The sequence below is a fragment of the Danio rerio genome, chromosome 11, assembly GCF_049306965.1.
Source record: "Danio rerio strain Tuebingen ecotype United States chromosome 11, GRCz12tu, whole genome shotgun sequence".
In the NCBI taxonomy this organism is placed as follows: Eukaryota; Metazoa; Chordata; class Actinopteri; order Cypriniformes; family Danionidae; genus Danio; species Danio rerio.
Genome location: NC_133186.1, coordinates 46,386,462 through 46,403,581, shown reverse-complemented (window position 1 = coordinate 46,403,581; position 17,120 = coordinate 46,386,462). Strand labels below are relative to the sequence as shown.

Below are 17,120 nucleotides of genomic sequence, written 5' to 3'. Positions count from 1 at the left end.
GATTCGTTCAATTAAATTTAAATTAAACTTTTAACCCAGGGGTTGTATTTGTCCATAGTTGACTCAATGTTGGGATTAAAACAACCCAGATTTTTAGATAGTTCACTTAAAACTGTAATTTGCCCTGAGGTTGAGTAAATTAGAAGCCAATTTTATTTTCCAGGTCATCAATAACATTTCAATACTCAACAGAAGCATTTCAGCAGATGTATTCAATCATATACTCTAAAGATGCTGGGTTGTTATAATCCAACTTTGGATGAAATCAGGATAAACCAAACTGCTGGACAATTTTTTCAACTAAGTTATTGAAATGACACTATTTACCCTAACAGCTAGGTTTGTCCATATCTGACCCAGCATTGGGTTATGGCAGAGTTAGAGCGTTTGCATCTGCTGCAATGCATCTGTTAAATAATAAAGGGTTAGTTCACCTGAAAATCTAAATTTGCTCATAATTTATTCCTAATTTACCCTTTGCAAGTGTTCACCAGTGCACAGAAAGAAGACAAGACCACTGTAGGAAAACAACAATACTGTATTTCATTAAAAATGTACAAAATATATCTACATGAAACAGCTGAAACATATTTCTGTATACCGTGTTTAAAAGTCCAAGATAATTGGTTGGGTTCAGAGCGTTGCAATCTCTCGAGAGCGCCGTTACGTTTCTTTGATTACATCAATAAATCAAAACAAAGCAAGACTTTCAAGTGTCATGTTTTACATATCATCATAATATCCTCTATGCATATTCACTTTGGAGCCTCTCTTTTGTCTAGTAGAAATGAGCAGAGGACGTTTAATATTACATTTCATTTACAGCATATACAAAACCTCTTGGTATCCATTGGAGAAGACGCAAAAGATTCAGTCCTGTTCTGCTAATAATAAATCCTGCATTCGCTTGTGCGCAGCGAGGCACTTGTTCCTGCGTTCGCGTCATCAGAAGTCGTATAAAAATACAGGACCGTCGCTAATCAAACTCTCCGTCTGTCTGCTCGTGTGTGCTGTACATACACTGGTCTAAGGCAAAGTATGGCTTCTTGAAGACAACAAAAAGACTCTACCAAAGTCTCGACTAACACTATACAGGATAATACGCTCTTAAAAAGCATTTAAAAAAACGTTTATGCATCATTTTGTCCTTGCATGAAGTCACTCAGGTTTTTTTTTCCTTTCGCACATTGTATCTGAAATCGCCCCCTGTACCCTTAATAGTGCACTCTTTGTAGTGCTGTCCGAAATAATAGTGGACGCTCCGAAGAGCAATCAATCCAACAATGCACTGCAATAATAAGTGTACAACCCATGTGCACTCAACAGCTAGGAATGAAGCCTCATTCACACTAGCATCCACTTTGTAGCTGCCTGTTTCTCTGGGTCTGAGCACAGAGAATACAACCAGCCTCTGCAGGAGCTGAGAGAGGATCACGTGAGCTCTACCGGTGCTCCAATTGGCCGACGCTCAAGAAAGTTGCTTTTCATTTGCATAAAGTTGGAGGATTCTCAACTTTGTCACGCCCAGCTGATCGCCAACGGTTGCTCTTGCTCGCATAGACGGAGGTCGCCGGAAGTCGCTCACTCTCTGTTGAATTGATATGAACGGTCGCTTGTGGCTTGGCCGCTGTGAGTCGCTCGTAGTGTGTATGAGGATTGAGAGTTTGCACACCAAATTAACTTTATAACTTGTTATTCACAGCATATGCAGGTTCTGTTCACTAAAGCAGCCGTCATTGGCATGCTACGTGCACGAGTTCTCTGTAGCTCGGGGTCAGCTCACGTGTAATTTTGCGACCGCAAATAAATCATTACATGAGCAGGGCCAGAGCAAGTTGAACTGCCGCTCTAGGCAGAGGATGATCACGCCGCCCAATGTGAAAACGAAAGTGACTGGTTATTAATATAAAGTGAGGTGTCGCGAACTTCTATTCTACCGCCCTATGCGCGGATATAACTGAGGACGCGCGGGTGCTGAGGCAGGGAGGGAGGTGTCGCGGACACCGTGCTCTTTATTCTGCCGCCCTATGCGCGGATAAAACTGAGGATGCACGGGTGCTGAGGCAGGGAGGGAGGTGTTGCAGACACCGCGCTCTCTATTCTACCGCCCTATGCGTGGATATAACTGAGGACGTGCGGGTGCTGAGGCAGGGAGGGAGGTGTCGCGGACACCGCGCTCTCTATTCTGCCGCCATATGCGCGGATAAAACTGAGGACGCGCGGGTGCTGAGGCAGGGAGGGAGATGTCGCGGACACCGCGCTCTCTATTCTGCCGCCATATGCGCGGATAAAACTGAGGACACGCGGGTGCTGATGGAGGTGTCGCTGACGCCGCCCTCTCTATTCTGTCACCTATGCGCCAATATATCTGAGGGCGCGGGTGGTGAGGGAGGTGTCGCGGACGCTGCCCTCTATACTGCCGCCCTAGGCAGCCGCCTAGGTTGCCTCTATGGACGCGCCGGCCCTGTACATGAGACAGAAATGACATTTCTGGGTGAATTATACCTTATAAATACAGTATGTGACACTTTTTATGCCATTTGAGGGTGTTCATGTTCCTGTGCGGCCGCCTTTAAGCTTCTCTCCTGACCTTGAAAATAAAATTGGCTGAATCGAAGAAAAGCTAAATTAAGATCGTGTGTCGGGTCGAATCGAGATCGTGATCTTTTTTCGATTAATTGTGCAGCCCTAGTTGCAACCCATATCAAACACACCTGCCTGTAATTATCAAGTGCTGTTCAGGTCCTAATTAACTGGTTCGGGTGTGTCCTGGTACGCTGGTCCCCGCCTCAGAATGAGTGAGTTTTAGCTACTTGTACATTAAGGAAGCGTTCAGAAAAAACAAAACACCTTCGAAGAAACTCGACACATACATAAACACCTGCTGCCAGCTAGTGTTTCTGAAGTGTTATTGCAGAGCAACACAAACAGCGCGCACTAATCGAGTATAAATGCACGACTATGCCCAGGGCAGGCGCTGTGGGTCACGCTGATCACTCCACGCAGACGTATAAACCAGCCTTAAGCCGAAAGAAAGTTAATAAATGAGTTAGTCACTTTAAGGGTTTTTTTTTGTTTCAGTTGGCTACAAAACAAACCACTGTTATACAATGGCTTGCCTAATTTTCCTAACTTTACCCTAATTACCCTAGTAAAGCCTTTACATGTGACGTTAAGCTGAACACTAGTGTCTTGAAGAATATCTAGTCTCATATTATGTGCTGTCATCATGGCAAAGAGAAAATAAGTCAGTTATTAAAGATGGGTTATTAAAAGTATTTTGACTTCACTGTGTATATTAGTGCACCAGTTTAGGGAGTCGACTGTATAGGAGGCGATTTCAAACACAGAAATGTCCGTCTCTTTAAATGTTGTGCTTTCTGCTTTTCTATGACATCATATTGAGGAATTTGCTCTCCTCTGCTAGCGCAGTTAACATGGAGCTCATGTCTCCGATGGCCATGTTACTGATGCCTGCGGCCACCGGCGGCAACGTCACCGAATTTCTGGGCGTGGTGAGACGAGAGGAATTCTGCGATAGGCTGCGCAGGAGGGCGGGGCTTAAAGTTCCTGACATGAGGCTGGAATGATCGCCGTCGTCTAGCATAGCGTCAAAATCAATCTGCGGGGGATCGGCTCCACTTGAATCCACCGTACTGGAGACTTGATTAGTTTCAGGGGAGCCCACTGAAGATGGGCAGGGCATAGCGCCGCTCGAATCAAACATGTGAATCTGGCCGGTGTAAAACATGGAGCTGGATTTTTTTGGGCTTGCCTCTGAGGTGTCGTATGCAGGGCTAAAGTTGGATTGTGCTGCAGTTGTTGTTGGCCCTGAATGCTGCGTGCTGTAGGGTTTGGGTTCTGTGGGCGGCCTTGGCTGTAGGAGCAGGTTTCCGTTCACATTCTGGGACGCTACGATGTAGCCTTGCTGGTTGCTGCTCATCTGGGAGTAATTTCCTTGATTATTTGGAAAAGTGGCATGGCTTTGGGCTTGAGCGCATACCCTATTATTCTGCACGCCACCAGGTTGTACAGTCAGCGATTTACCAGACGGGTTTAGCAAACCAAGACTGATGTCATTCGAAGCAGAACCCTGAAGGTAACCATGCAGAAACTCTGCGTTAGCCTGCCTCTGATTGATCCTCAGGGAATTAAACTCAACACTGCGCTGTACGGGACTCAAGGCAAGGTTGTGGCTCATCAGACCGACTTGCTGGTTGGAGTTGACATTCAGAAATGAGCTGAGGTTTTGTTTTTGTTGGAGGTTTCCCCGCCCGGATCCCTGCTTGGTTTGGCTGCGAGATGAATCCACCGTCCCTGAACTGACCTCATTCCACTGCACCGGCATCGGGATCTTTGTGGCATTGGCCGAACCTGGAAATGTCTGCTGAGAGCTGGCTGTTTGTCTAGCTACAGCATTCATATTCCCCTCCACCAAAGCCAGACGTCTCTGGAGATGACAATGTTGTGGAGAACCAAAGCTTTGGTTCCGGTGCGCTACGCCTGTATGTTGAGGGGAATCTGCGTTTTGAGTTGTGATACACTGAACAGCATCATCAGCCATCATCAAACCATCCTCAACACCATTGCAACTCTCCATATCATCCGGCAGAGTTTCCATCATCACGTTCTCAGAAATGCTCGGAGCTCGAGGTGGATATTGCTGGCGGTTGACGTTACTCTCAGACGTGCTGTAAAAGTGTCGGCTTGACGCAAGAGGGTGTAATGTTGGATACGGGTTTACACTGTTGTAGAGCGAATGCTGCTCAGCAGCTATTCGTCTAACTGGGTCGCTTGCTCTTCGAGTAATGTTTGCTGTCACCTCATGGGGTAAAACGCTACGGTTGGCATAGCCGGTGTCACTGCACCTTCTGGGAACCAAAGGGGGATGTATGGGGATTTCATGCGAATCTCCTAACAGAGTCTTGCAGTCTATGTTAGGCAGAGGCGTGGGTGGTGCTCCGCCTGTGGCCGCAGCATATTTGGCTTTAAGTCGGTAGTGTTGTGCAGGAGTCAAGCTGAAGATTCCCCCATATAGGCTGGCCTCGCTGGACCTTCGAGACAGATCGGTTGAAATGGGGTCATAGGAGTCAGCAGAGCTGATGTTGTTGTGACGGCCGCCAGGTTGGGATGTTTGGCTGGACCGACGGCTCGAATAACATGGTGATATTCCGGATGAGCGCCGGCTGAAGGTGTACGCAGAGCTCACAGTGCTGGCCAGGCTGTCCCGACGCTCCACCAACTGACTTAACACTGTAGTCTCGCCAGGACAGAGGTCGCCCAGACGCGGGCTGGAGATGGAAAGCCCTGGATCACACAGACCGTCCAATAAAGAACCTGCCATAAAGTAGAAATGACATCTGTTAGGACTAGGCGGGTTAATCAAGACGAATTTCATGCAAAGTTAATCAGTAAAGCCGTTGTCCTGACATTTTATCCCACTCATCAGATTACGCAACCAGCACTATATTTGTATTTGGTTGGGGTTAGGGATTAGGTAGGTTAGGGTGATATCACAGCTTCATATTACACTACTCCATATTTATGTTGGCTTGAGAAAGCCAACATACTGTCATGCTACTCTGTCCTTGAAAACAAACGTATCTCCTCCTAGGCCGTTCATGCCACAAGGCTCAAATGTGGTCAAAATATGCCTTCTGCATTCAAGATTGTTGCTATATCTCCTCATGCCTGTAAGACTTTTTGTTTTTTTTTAATAAAAAATGTTAAATATTAAATTTTTATAATCCGAGCATATAAAAAAATTATACAAGCCCCAAATTTGGCCAAAAGCTGTATTTAGATGCGTTAGATTTTGTTGCTATATCTTTAAGGTTTATCAGACTTATAGTTTTCCAATAAATAACTTTTAAGCATTATTTTCTTAAAAATATGGCAAGCCATTTTTGACTTAAACTCCATATTTTTACTGATATGGCATTTTTGCATGTATCACTTTCACACTTATTAAGCATTGTGTTTTCAAAAAAATACGGCAAGCCATTTTTACATAATGTTCATTCCCTTAGTCCAGGGGTGTCCAAACTCGGTCATGGAGGGCCGCTGTCCTGCAGATTTTAGCTCCAACTTGCTTCAACACACCTGCAAGGATGTTTCTAGAAGGCCTAGTAAGAGCTTGATTAGCCAGCCCAGATGTGTATGATTGGGGTTGGAACTAAATTTTGCAGGACACCGGCCCTCCAGGACCGAGTTTGGACATGCCTGCCTTAGTCCCTTTATTAATTAGGGGTCGCCACAACGGAATGAACCGCCAACTTATCCAGCAATTGTTTAACACAGCGAATGCCCTTCCAGCCGCAACCCAACACCAGGAATACATAATGTTCAAATCCAGTTTTTGACACTCATAAAGACTGTCATAGAAACATCGGGGTTGATTAAGATCACTCATATTGCCAAGAAGCTTTAATGTATCATCACTAACCTGTCAAATGTCCCCATAGCAATAAAACAGTATAACCTAGCAACCACTTAAAAACAGCAATATCTCTACATCAGAACATCGTAGGGACCTGGGCATTGGCTTGTTTGACTCATGCTAGCAAATGGGACTTTCTGTGTACTATGCATGGTAACAATGATAATGGAAGCTAAGTGCTAATAACGATTAGCTACATGCTATGAATGGTTATCTAAATACAATAACATATGCTAGAAATGCCTACTAAGTATTAGCATTTGATTAAACATGTACACGAGCATTGCCATTTAGCAACTGCTTAGCAACCACCTAAAAATGCCATAATTGTTTTAGCAACTGCCTAGCAACCACTTAGCAACCGCCGCCGTGCTTCCTGCCAACTGCCATTCCCAGTCCTAGCGCAGTCACGTTGGCTTTCTCCAGCCAACATCAAAGTTTATCAACAATCTTTAGGTTCTAGTTAAATTTACACTCGAGGCAAAGTCTGATGGGTAAATCTGATTGCTTGGTTATAATGGAAGTCAATTGGACAAAAACGGCCACCAACAAAACCAAAGGGTAGTACATTTTAACAGTACATAAGGGTTAATTCGATTAATCACCCAACCCTAGCGTCAGTTGAAATAAATTAGTTAGGTAGTTTGTTCACCAGTATTGATGGGTGGTAGTTTGGTGCAGGGGGCAGGAGGAGCTGTGTTTGCCCAGGAGCACGAGTCCCGCACCGACTTCAGCTTCTCCTGCTTCAGGTGTGTGAGTCTGTGGGCCGGGCCGGCGTTCTTGCGCAAATGAAGGCCCAGGATTCCTGTGGAGACGGTGGAATCCACAATGGGCACGTCATCCAGGGCACTCAGATCTCCCACGCTGCCCCCGCTGAGTCCCGCCGGCTCTACTCCACCGCCATGGAGGCTGGCACTGCCAAGCGGTGACGGCTCGCTGCTGCATGATGACTGACCACCAGGGCTGGACTGATACATCTGAGGACGGAATAATAGGAAGTTTGATTATAATATAGGAGATCGATGGAGAGAATGCATACAGTGTTCAGCATAAATGAGTGAAGATGAACATTTGTATGCTCCAGTTTTGGCTTCATGACTTATTAATCTAATATAAAGGCACAAATATATTATTGCATTATCATATAGATCTCTGAGCTTGAGATCACAGTCCAATTTGCACACTAATAACACAAGAGAAACATTAAAAGTATATCATTTAGTATTATGTTTATATTCCTAAAGATGTTTGGTGAGTAAACTCATATTTCATATGAAGGCACCGTGTCTGGAACAGGATCTGGAAACGCAACTTTCATCGGTTCTCTTTCAAATAAACTAGACAAAAAGTGATGAACATGCACCCGCAGCACCGGTTGCTTTCAGTTTGAACAGATTATTAAATGGCCTAAAGTTAACCGTGTGCATGTGATCCTTTCATTATCACACACGGTATGTTTCACCTGCTTTTATTTGCTTACGGTTTTATTTGCCTTTTTAAAATGGTTTAATTATTATAATTTTTTAACAACATTGCTTTAATGCACTGCAAAAAATGCTTTTCTTAGATTTTTTTTTTCTAGTTTCTAGTCCAAATATATAAAAATTCCTAAATCCAGAAGAATTTTCTAGACAAGCAAAACACACGGTCTCATTTTGAGAGATTATATGGCAATATTAAGTGAGTTTTTCCTTAAAACAAGCAAAATAATCTGCCAATGGGGTAAGCAAAATAATCTTACGTCAAAAAAAAAAAAAAAAAAAAAGATTAATTTGCTTACCCCATTGGCAGATTATTTAGCTTGTTTTAAGGAAAAACTTACATTATATTGGCATATTATTTCTCAAAACAAGACGATATGTTTTGCTTGTCTAGAAAATGCTTCTTGATATAAGAAATTTTAGATATTTAGACTAGAAACAAGACAAAAAATCTAAGCAAGAAAAGCATTTTTTGCAGTGTGGGAGATTTATGTGCAGTCAACTGGTGATCTGAGAGATCTTTAGCCACGACACATTACTGTGCATATTTTTGATACATGACAATAGATATTTTTTAAAAGTCAATTTCTTTTCTTTTTATTTTTTAAGAAATGTTTTGTTAAATAAAAAGTATAGGATACAGCTATATTTAGCTTGTTATGCCACATAAAAAATTTGTGGCTAAGAAATAATTATTGTTTCGTGTGGTTATAGAGATAAATTTGGTAAATCGTTAATTTTGAGCTCTAAAAAAAGTCATGTGAAATAAAAACTAATTGCAATATAACACCCATTTAAAATGACCCATTTTATCATGCTCATTGAGCAAACTCATACTCGACACACAAAAAGAGAAATGAATGAGGACGCATGACACAAAATTTAAATCAAGTCATTTTAGCATGTCAAAGTCAAATTTATGCATATAAAATATATTTTACCAACAACAAAGATGTGGCTGGTAATAATGCAGAGTGGCTAGTAACATTGGAAAACTACTAGCCATGGTGGCCGGTAATTATAAAAGTTAATGTAAAGCCCTGCCTACAATGCATACAGTGCTCAGCATAAATGAGTGAAATTGAACATTTCTATCCATTTGATATAGTCAATATATTTTGGTGCATTTAAACACCAAAATTTAGTTTTATTGAATGGTTATATTAATTGAAATAAGAGTTGTCACCAAACATCCTTAGGAATAGAAAGATAATGTACATGTTATTGCAAAATAAAGAAATAAAACAGCTAAATAAAATGTACAAAAAATGTTTCACTTAATTTTTTCATGTTTATTAAAATACAATTTTGTAATATTTTTTTGCCCAACAAATTCATTTGTTTGTGCTCATTTGATCCTCATTTTTTTTCCGTTAGATTAGTTCAGTTTTGGCTAATGCATATGCACAAATATATTATCGTAAATCATCCTCTAGAACATTAATTTAAAAGAGGGATCTGTGAGCCTAAGATCACAGTTTAAAAATGAGTTTAAAACAAAATAAATCAAGAGAACGATTAAAAACATAATTTAGTTGAGATTTTGTAGCTTGTTTTTGAGTTAAATTCTTTTAGTTTCTATTGCTACAGATATTTAGCAATATGTGACCAATGGGGGCTCATTCTGAAAAAGTACCACTGTATACATTTCTGGAGAGCTCCAAATACGTCCCAGGAGCTACATTTTGTTGCAGTTTTTGTTTTCACGAATCCACCAGAGGGCGTTGTGTATGCTTTTTCATATCTCAGTTTTCTTGCCATTTGTCCCTGCTGTCCTCATGTAAAGCCACCAGAGGCTGCTGTCGACTGACTGACTACTCCTTCGCCCACCCACTTCTCTAAACCCAACCAACAGTGTTTTAAAAAGCAATCCAGAAAAAGAATTCAAGTCCTCGTCTGATTTTTACCACATTTTCAGATTTTTACTACGTTCTCACCCTTTTATTTACTTGCTTGTTTTATTTTTTGGCTTCTGTTTTTTGTCTTACTCCCTTTCTGGAAGTGTTTTTCGACAAACCCAAACCTCATCGTCGTGGTCAACCACACTCTGCGTCTCAAGTGTGTAAATGTACATGGTGAACTAACTGGGCAAACTGATAACAGCGGTAAAGCCGGCCATACGGAGATAACTGTCGGCTGGTAGCACGAAAAGGAACGACGTCATACCGCCCTGTAGCGTTAGTTTTAAAGACAAAATGCAGCCCTATGTACCTCTGCCTACATAATTCGCGATCTCCAGAAATGTACACACGGGTATGTTTTCAGAATGAGCTTGTGTTGCAAGCCACTTATTTTAATAAACGTAACTGTTTAGTAAAGCAATTTTGTTTAAACGCACTAAACAGTATAGCCTATATATTTACAAAAAAAAGATCAAAATATTGATTTTCAGAAAGAATATATACTCGTTTATACAGTGATATAAAACTTGTCACATCAAGTCCAACACGACCCTCACAATCATATAATAAATTAAGAAAAACATAAAAATATTTAAAATTTTGTAGATTTTAGTTGTTTTTGCAATAACTTTAAAATTTTTTTAATTTAACGATGTTTGGTGACCAAACTCTTATTTTAATAAACATAACTCTTTAATAAAACAATTTTGTTTAAACGCACTAAACAGTATTGCCTATATTCACTAAAAAAATAGATCAAAATATTGATTTTCAGAAAGAATATGTACTCATTTAAAAAGAGCACTGAAAAAAACACAACTTATATTATGATATAAAACTTTTGTCGTATCACCAAGCCCAACACGACTCTCACAATCATGTAATAAATCAAGAGAAACATAAAAATACATAAAATTTTGTAGATTTTTGTTGTTTTTGCAATTATTTGTGTTAATTTAACAATGTTAGGGGACCAAACTGTTATTTTAATAAACATAACTCTTAAATAAAACAATTTTGTTTAAACGCACTAAACAGTATTGCCTATATTCACTAAAAGAACAGATAAAATATTAATTTTCAGAAAGAATATGTACTCGTTTAAATAGAGCACTATACTTAACACAACATATATTGTGATTTAAAACTTTTGTCATATCACCAAGCCCAACATAAGCCTTACAATTATGTTATAAATCAAGAGAAACATACAAATATATAACATTTAGTGAATTTTTGCTGTTTTTTGCAACAAGTTGTGTGAATTTAACAATGTTAGGGGACCTAACTCTTATTTTAATGAACATAACTGTTTTATAAAACAGTTCTGTTCAAATGCACCAAAAATTTTGCCTATATATTAACTTTGATATAGATAAAAAAAATATTTTCAAAAAGAAAATATACTCATTTATATAGAGCACTGTAAAAAAACACAACTTATATTGTGAAATGAGACTTTAGTCATATCACCAAGCCCAACACAACCCTCACAATCATTTTATAAATCAAGAGAAACATACAAATATATAAGATTTAGTTGATTTTTGTTGTTTTTTGCAATAACTTATTATTTAACAATGTTCGGTTACTGAACTCTTATTTTAATAAACATAACTCTTTAATAAAACAATTTTGTTAAAAAATGCACTAAACAGTATTGCCTATATTCACTAAAAAATAGATTAAATATTAATTTTCAGAAGGAAAATGCACTCATTTATATAGATTTACATAGAGGACTGTATATAAAACAACTTATATTGTGAAATGAGACTTTTGTCATATCACCAACACGACTCTCACAATCATTTCATAAATCAAGAGAAACATACAAATACATAAAACTTAGTTGATTTTTGCTGTTTTTTGCAATTGTTTGTGTGAATTTAACAATGTTCGGTTACTGAACTCTTATTTTAATAAACATAACTCTTTAATAAAACAATTTAGTTTAAATGCACTAAACAGTATTGCCTATATTCACTAAAAATAGATCAAAATATTAATTTTCAGAAAGAATAAGTACTCATTTATATAGAGCACTGTAAAAAAACACAACTTACATTATGATATGAGACTTTCGTCATATAACCAAGCCCAACACAACCCTCACAATCATTTTATAAATCAAGAGAAACATACAAATATATAAGATTTAGTTGATTTTTGCTGTTTTTTGCAATAACTTGTGTGAATTTAACAATGTTCGGTTACCGAACTCTTATTTTAATAAACATAACTCTTTAATAAAACAATTTAGTTTAAATGCACTGAACAATATTGCCTATATTCACTAAAAATAGATTAAATATTAATTTTCAGAAGGAAAATGCACTCATTTATATAGATTTACATAGAGCACTGTATATAAAACAACTTATATTGTGAAATGAGACTTTTGTCATATCACCAACACGACCCTCACAATCATTTCATAAATCAAGAGAAACATACAAATAAATAAAACTTAGTTGATTTTTGCTGTTTTTTGCAATAACTTGTGTGAATTTAAAGATGTTCGGTGACCAAACTCTTATTTTAATAAACATAACTGTTTAATAAAGCAATTTAGTTTAAATGCACTAAAAAGTATTGCCTATATTCCCTAAAAATATTTACAAAAAAATAGATAAAATATTAATTTTCAGAAAGAATATGTACTCATTTATTTAGAGCACTATAAAAAACAAAACTTACATCATGATATGAGACTTCGTCATATCACCAACACGACCCTCACAATCACATTACCCAAGTGTAAATTGCACATAATGAGCATATATGAAGTGGAGGTTTGGGAAAACACCCTTCCGCAAGACACCCTTCCTAATTTTTATTTTCCTCCCCCCTCCGCGATCTTCCCAGAAAAGCTAGGTTAAGTGGCTGACAAATCGTTATTTCCTATGGCAAGCTCTTTGTGCATTATGCATGTGGCCTGGCATGAATACACAAAGGGGAAAGCTCTCAACATAAATAAGGTACGCCGCGTCTTTTGTATTCACGCCATTTGACGGCGCATCCCCTTGAATGAAGCTAATGTATTCTGTCCCCACGTGAACCCTTCTTGATCACAGCTTGATCACTGGCACTATTTGTTCAGGACACAAAAAACAGTCCCACTGATATAATATTAATCCACTAATGGCTTTTATCCTTGAGTGGCGGGCGGGAGTGTTAGATCTCGGGATTGCATGGGGATTGGGCTGGATTGTTGGGGTGGGAGCCCATGGGAAATTAGACGCCCTCGGTAAGCCAACAGATCTCAGGCAATTACAGAATGTAGGGGTCCAAATTTTTTATTTTTTTTTGATGCCATGATGAATTCAACACCCAAACGACTTGGACTGAAACAGGCAGATACTCTATGTAGTGTATCCTGAATTTGCACTGTGTGTGAGCTTGACATGAAAAGGAATGTGTAAAGAGAGGGAATGATATATGAGATTTTAGCATGCATACTGTATACACGGGCAGCTGACGTGACATGCTCAAATAGAAACCTTTACTTTTGACTTTACAGTATGTGTTCATGCTGTGGCTGAATGATGTTAGTTTATTGAGTTTAAAGGGGGTGGTTCACCCAAAAAATTTAATTTGACTCACTATTTACTTTTCCATAAGTGATTCCGAACCTTTCTTTCTTCTATTGAACTTTAAATAATACATTTTGATGAAAGCTGAAAACCGGTAACCACCGATGTTCATTGGAAAAACGAACACTATGGAAGTCAATGGTTACAGGTTTTCAGCATTCTTGAAAATGTGTTCTTTTGTGTTCAACAGAAGAAAGACACTCATAAAGGTTTGGAACAAGTAAAAGATGAGTAAACGATGACATAATGTTCAGTTTTGGGTGAACTGTCCCTTTTAGGCATCTTTACGTGGACAGGGTTTTAATGCCTTTATATCAAATTTAAGCAATTTTCAAACACTTTCCAGGTGCATTTTCTGTTCAATTTGCAATAGCATAGTATAGCATAGTATAGTACATTATAGTATAGTATAGTACAGTATATAGTAGTATAGTACAGTATATAGTAATATATGTATTATATAACAGTGTAAATAGTATAGTATACAGTGCATTATAGCATAGTATAGAATAGTATAGTATATAGTGCATTATAGTATAGTTTTTTAATAGTATAGTATATAGTGCATTATAGTATAGTATAGTAAATAAAGCATTATAGTAGAGTATTGTGTATTATAGTACAGTAAAGTATGAAAGAGTAGAACAGTATGGTATAGCGTATAATATAGTATATTATAGTGTAGTGCATTATAGCATAGTAAAGTGAATATAGTATAGTGTATTATGGTATAGCATAGTATATCATAGTATAGTGTAAAGTGCATTATAGTATAGTATAGTAAATAGTGCATTATAGTATAGTTTATTATAGTACAGTAAAGTATAGTATAGTATAGTATAGAACCGTATGGTGTAGCGTATAAATGTAGTATATTATAGTGTAGAGCATTATAGTATAGTAAAGTGAATATAGTAAACTGTATTATGGTAAGGTATAGTATCTATTAGTATAGTATATAGTGCATTATAGTATAGTGTATAATAATATAGTATATAGTGCATTATAGTATAGTATAGTATAGTATGGTATAGTATTGCATTGTATAGAATAGAACAGTATGGTATAGTGTATAATATAGTATAGTATATTATAGTGTAGTGCATTATAGTATAGTACAGTAAATATAGTAAAGTGTATTATGGTAGAGTATAGTATCTATTAGTATAGTACATAGTGCATTATAGTATAGTGTATAAAAGTATAGTAAAGTGAATATAGTTTAGTATAGTGTATTATAGTACAGTAAAGTATAGTATAGAATAGTACTGTATAGCGTATTATATAGCATAGTGTATGAGTGCATTATAGTACAGTAAAGTGAATATCGTATAGTATAGCGTATTATGGTATAGTGCACTATGGTATAGTATAGTACATAATAGTAAAGTGTATAGTATAGTGCATTATAGTATACTATAATACACTATACACTACACTATACTATATTACACTTTACTATACTATAATGCACTATACTATATTCACTTTACTATACTATAACGCACTACTATACTATGCTATACTATACTATACTATACTATACTATACTATACTATACTATACTATACTATAATGGATTATACTATACTCTATACTAAAATAAAGATGAATAAAAATGAAAAAGAAATGACAATTTACTGGTGATTCTTAAACTGGCGTGCTTTAAAAAAATGAACTGGTTATGAATTTCACATTATCCTTACATAAGAGGCAACTAGTGTTTTATTTAGTGAAAATCTGTCTTTAAAAAGAAATTGGTAATTAGGAATCAGTTAAGAAGATTTATGTGCAACTACTTGTCAGAAAATAAGGTCAAAACCCATGTCATTTGTCAACTGCCCAATGAAAATAATTGGAAATTGATGGATAATGTAAGAATCGGAACAGAATCCAGGCTCACCTCAGTAACGTCTATCCGTACGGAAAGTGTATGGGAGAGAAAAAGGGAAAGAGACAGCAGGAAAGATTAGTCTGTAGAAAGATTAGTTCTTTATGGACAGATAAAGCAGCATGCTTGGTTAGTAGGTTACTAGTATTGAATTTATTCAGTATTGAATAATATATTTAGAGAAAACAGGTTATATCCAGACATTTTGTGAATTTTTTAAAGAAATAGTTTTCCCAAAATGATAAGTAACTCATAGTTTACTTGCATCAAGCCATTTTTTAAAAGTCACTATCCCACAACATTATTCAGTATGGAAGACTCAGGATATAATCTAAAACTACTTCAACACAGTTCGTCTGACAGAAAAAAAGTCACAAAGGATGGCTTAAGGGTGATAAAATGATGGGGTATTTTTAATTTTTGGGTGAATTATTCCTTTAATGGACAGTTAATATTTTTTTCTGTTGTTTTAAGAGAAGGCTGAGCTTAAACTTTGTAAGTTTATTTAATACAGAGTCTCCTAATTATAAAGTTTTATTGTTTATTATTCCATATATTTTGCACTTTCATATCACACACACAAAAATCACTTCTGCGAACTCAAAAAAAAAAATAAAAAAATAAACAAAAAGCAAGCACTGATGACTTATGTGTACCAATACACCCCTAATATTTAATCAGCAATAAATAATATATGGGAGTACACAGATTACAGCCAGACATTAGATTTTTTTAAAATAGGCTCATTTTAGAGTTAAACTGAGGAGTTTTACCATTTTTTTACCCATTAAGCTGATTTCCAAGTCTGGCAGGAAGCACTTTTAGCTTAGCTTAGCATAGATGATTGAATCAGATTAGACCATTAGCATCTCATTCAAAAATCACCTTCAATAGTTTTGATTATTTTCCTTTTTAAAGCTTGACTCTTCTGTACACTGTACAAAAATATATGAATATTAAGTCATGACAGCATATGTTTTTAGTTCATTGTAACTTATTAAACGAAGTCAATCAAGTACTAATTTAATTTTATAAGTTACGCAAACTGTTTCAGTCAGTTTAACATTATAAAATGAGATGGACTCAACATTTAGCTTAAAAATTCAAGGCAACCAGTTTTTTTTGTATTTTTTTGCAGTGTCGTTACATCGTGTACTAAGACTAAAAGTTGCTATTTTCTAGGCTGATTTTCTAGGAACTTTATTCTCATTCCGGCATAATAATTTACATAAATAAAAAAATAAAAAAATATATCTACCTGGAAAACAACATTACGTTTTCCATCAGTCTAAGTACACAAAGTGACTACACAAAAGTCACATTTCAAATAGGGAAATTATAAACATTACTATTTTGACATGGCGACACAGTGGCTAGGTGGTTAGCACTGTTGCCTCATAGCAAGAAGGAGTTTGCATGTTCTCACCGTGTTGGCATGGGTTTCCTCCGGGTGCTCCGGTTTCCCCCACAGTCCAAACACATGCGCTATAGGGGAATTGATGAACTAAATTAGCTGTAGTGTATAAGTGTGTGTGTGAGAGAGAATGAGCGTGTATGGGTGTTTCCCAGTACTGGGTTGCAGCTAGAAGGTCATCCTCTGTTTAGAACATATGCTGGCAGTTGGCGGTTCATTCCGCTGTGGCACCCCTGATGATTAAAAGGACTAAGCCGAATGAAAATGTATGAATTTTTTTGAGATTTTTGAGTGAGATGCTAACGGTCTAATCTGATTCAATGACCTATGCTAAGCTAAGCTAAACTTGCTCCAGTCAGACTCGGAGATTGGTTTAATGGATCTGAATATGGTAAATC

General features: G+C 37.3%; 1 protein-coding gene across 2 annotated transcripts in view; it reads right to left on the bottom strand.

Moving 5' to 3' along the window:
• Positions 1–518: 518 nt before the first annotated feature.
• Positions 519–17,120, bottom strand: part of gli2b (GLI family zinc finger 2b) — a 163,407-nt gene continuing 146,805 nt past the window's right edge. The window contains exons 13-14 of one of the 2 annotated variants that reach the window (XM_073915865.1): positions 7,092–7,416; positions 519–5,337 (exon numbers count right to left, since the gene is read on the bottom strand). In XM_073915865.1, coding sequence (XP_073771966.1) covers positions 3,389–5,337; positions 7,092–7,416 — 2,274 coding nt within the window. In that variant the 3' untranslated portion in view covers positions 519–3,388. 2 annotated transcript variants of the gene reach the window in all.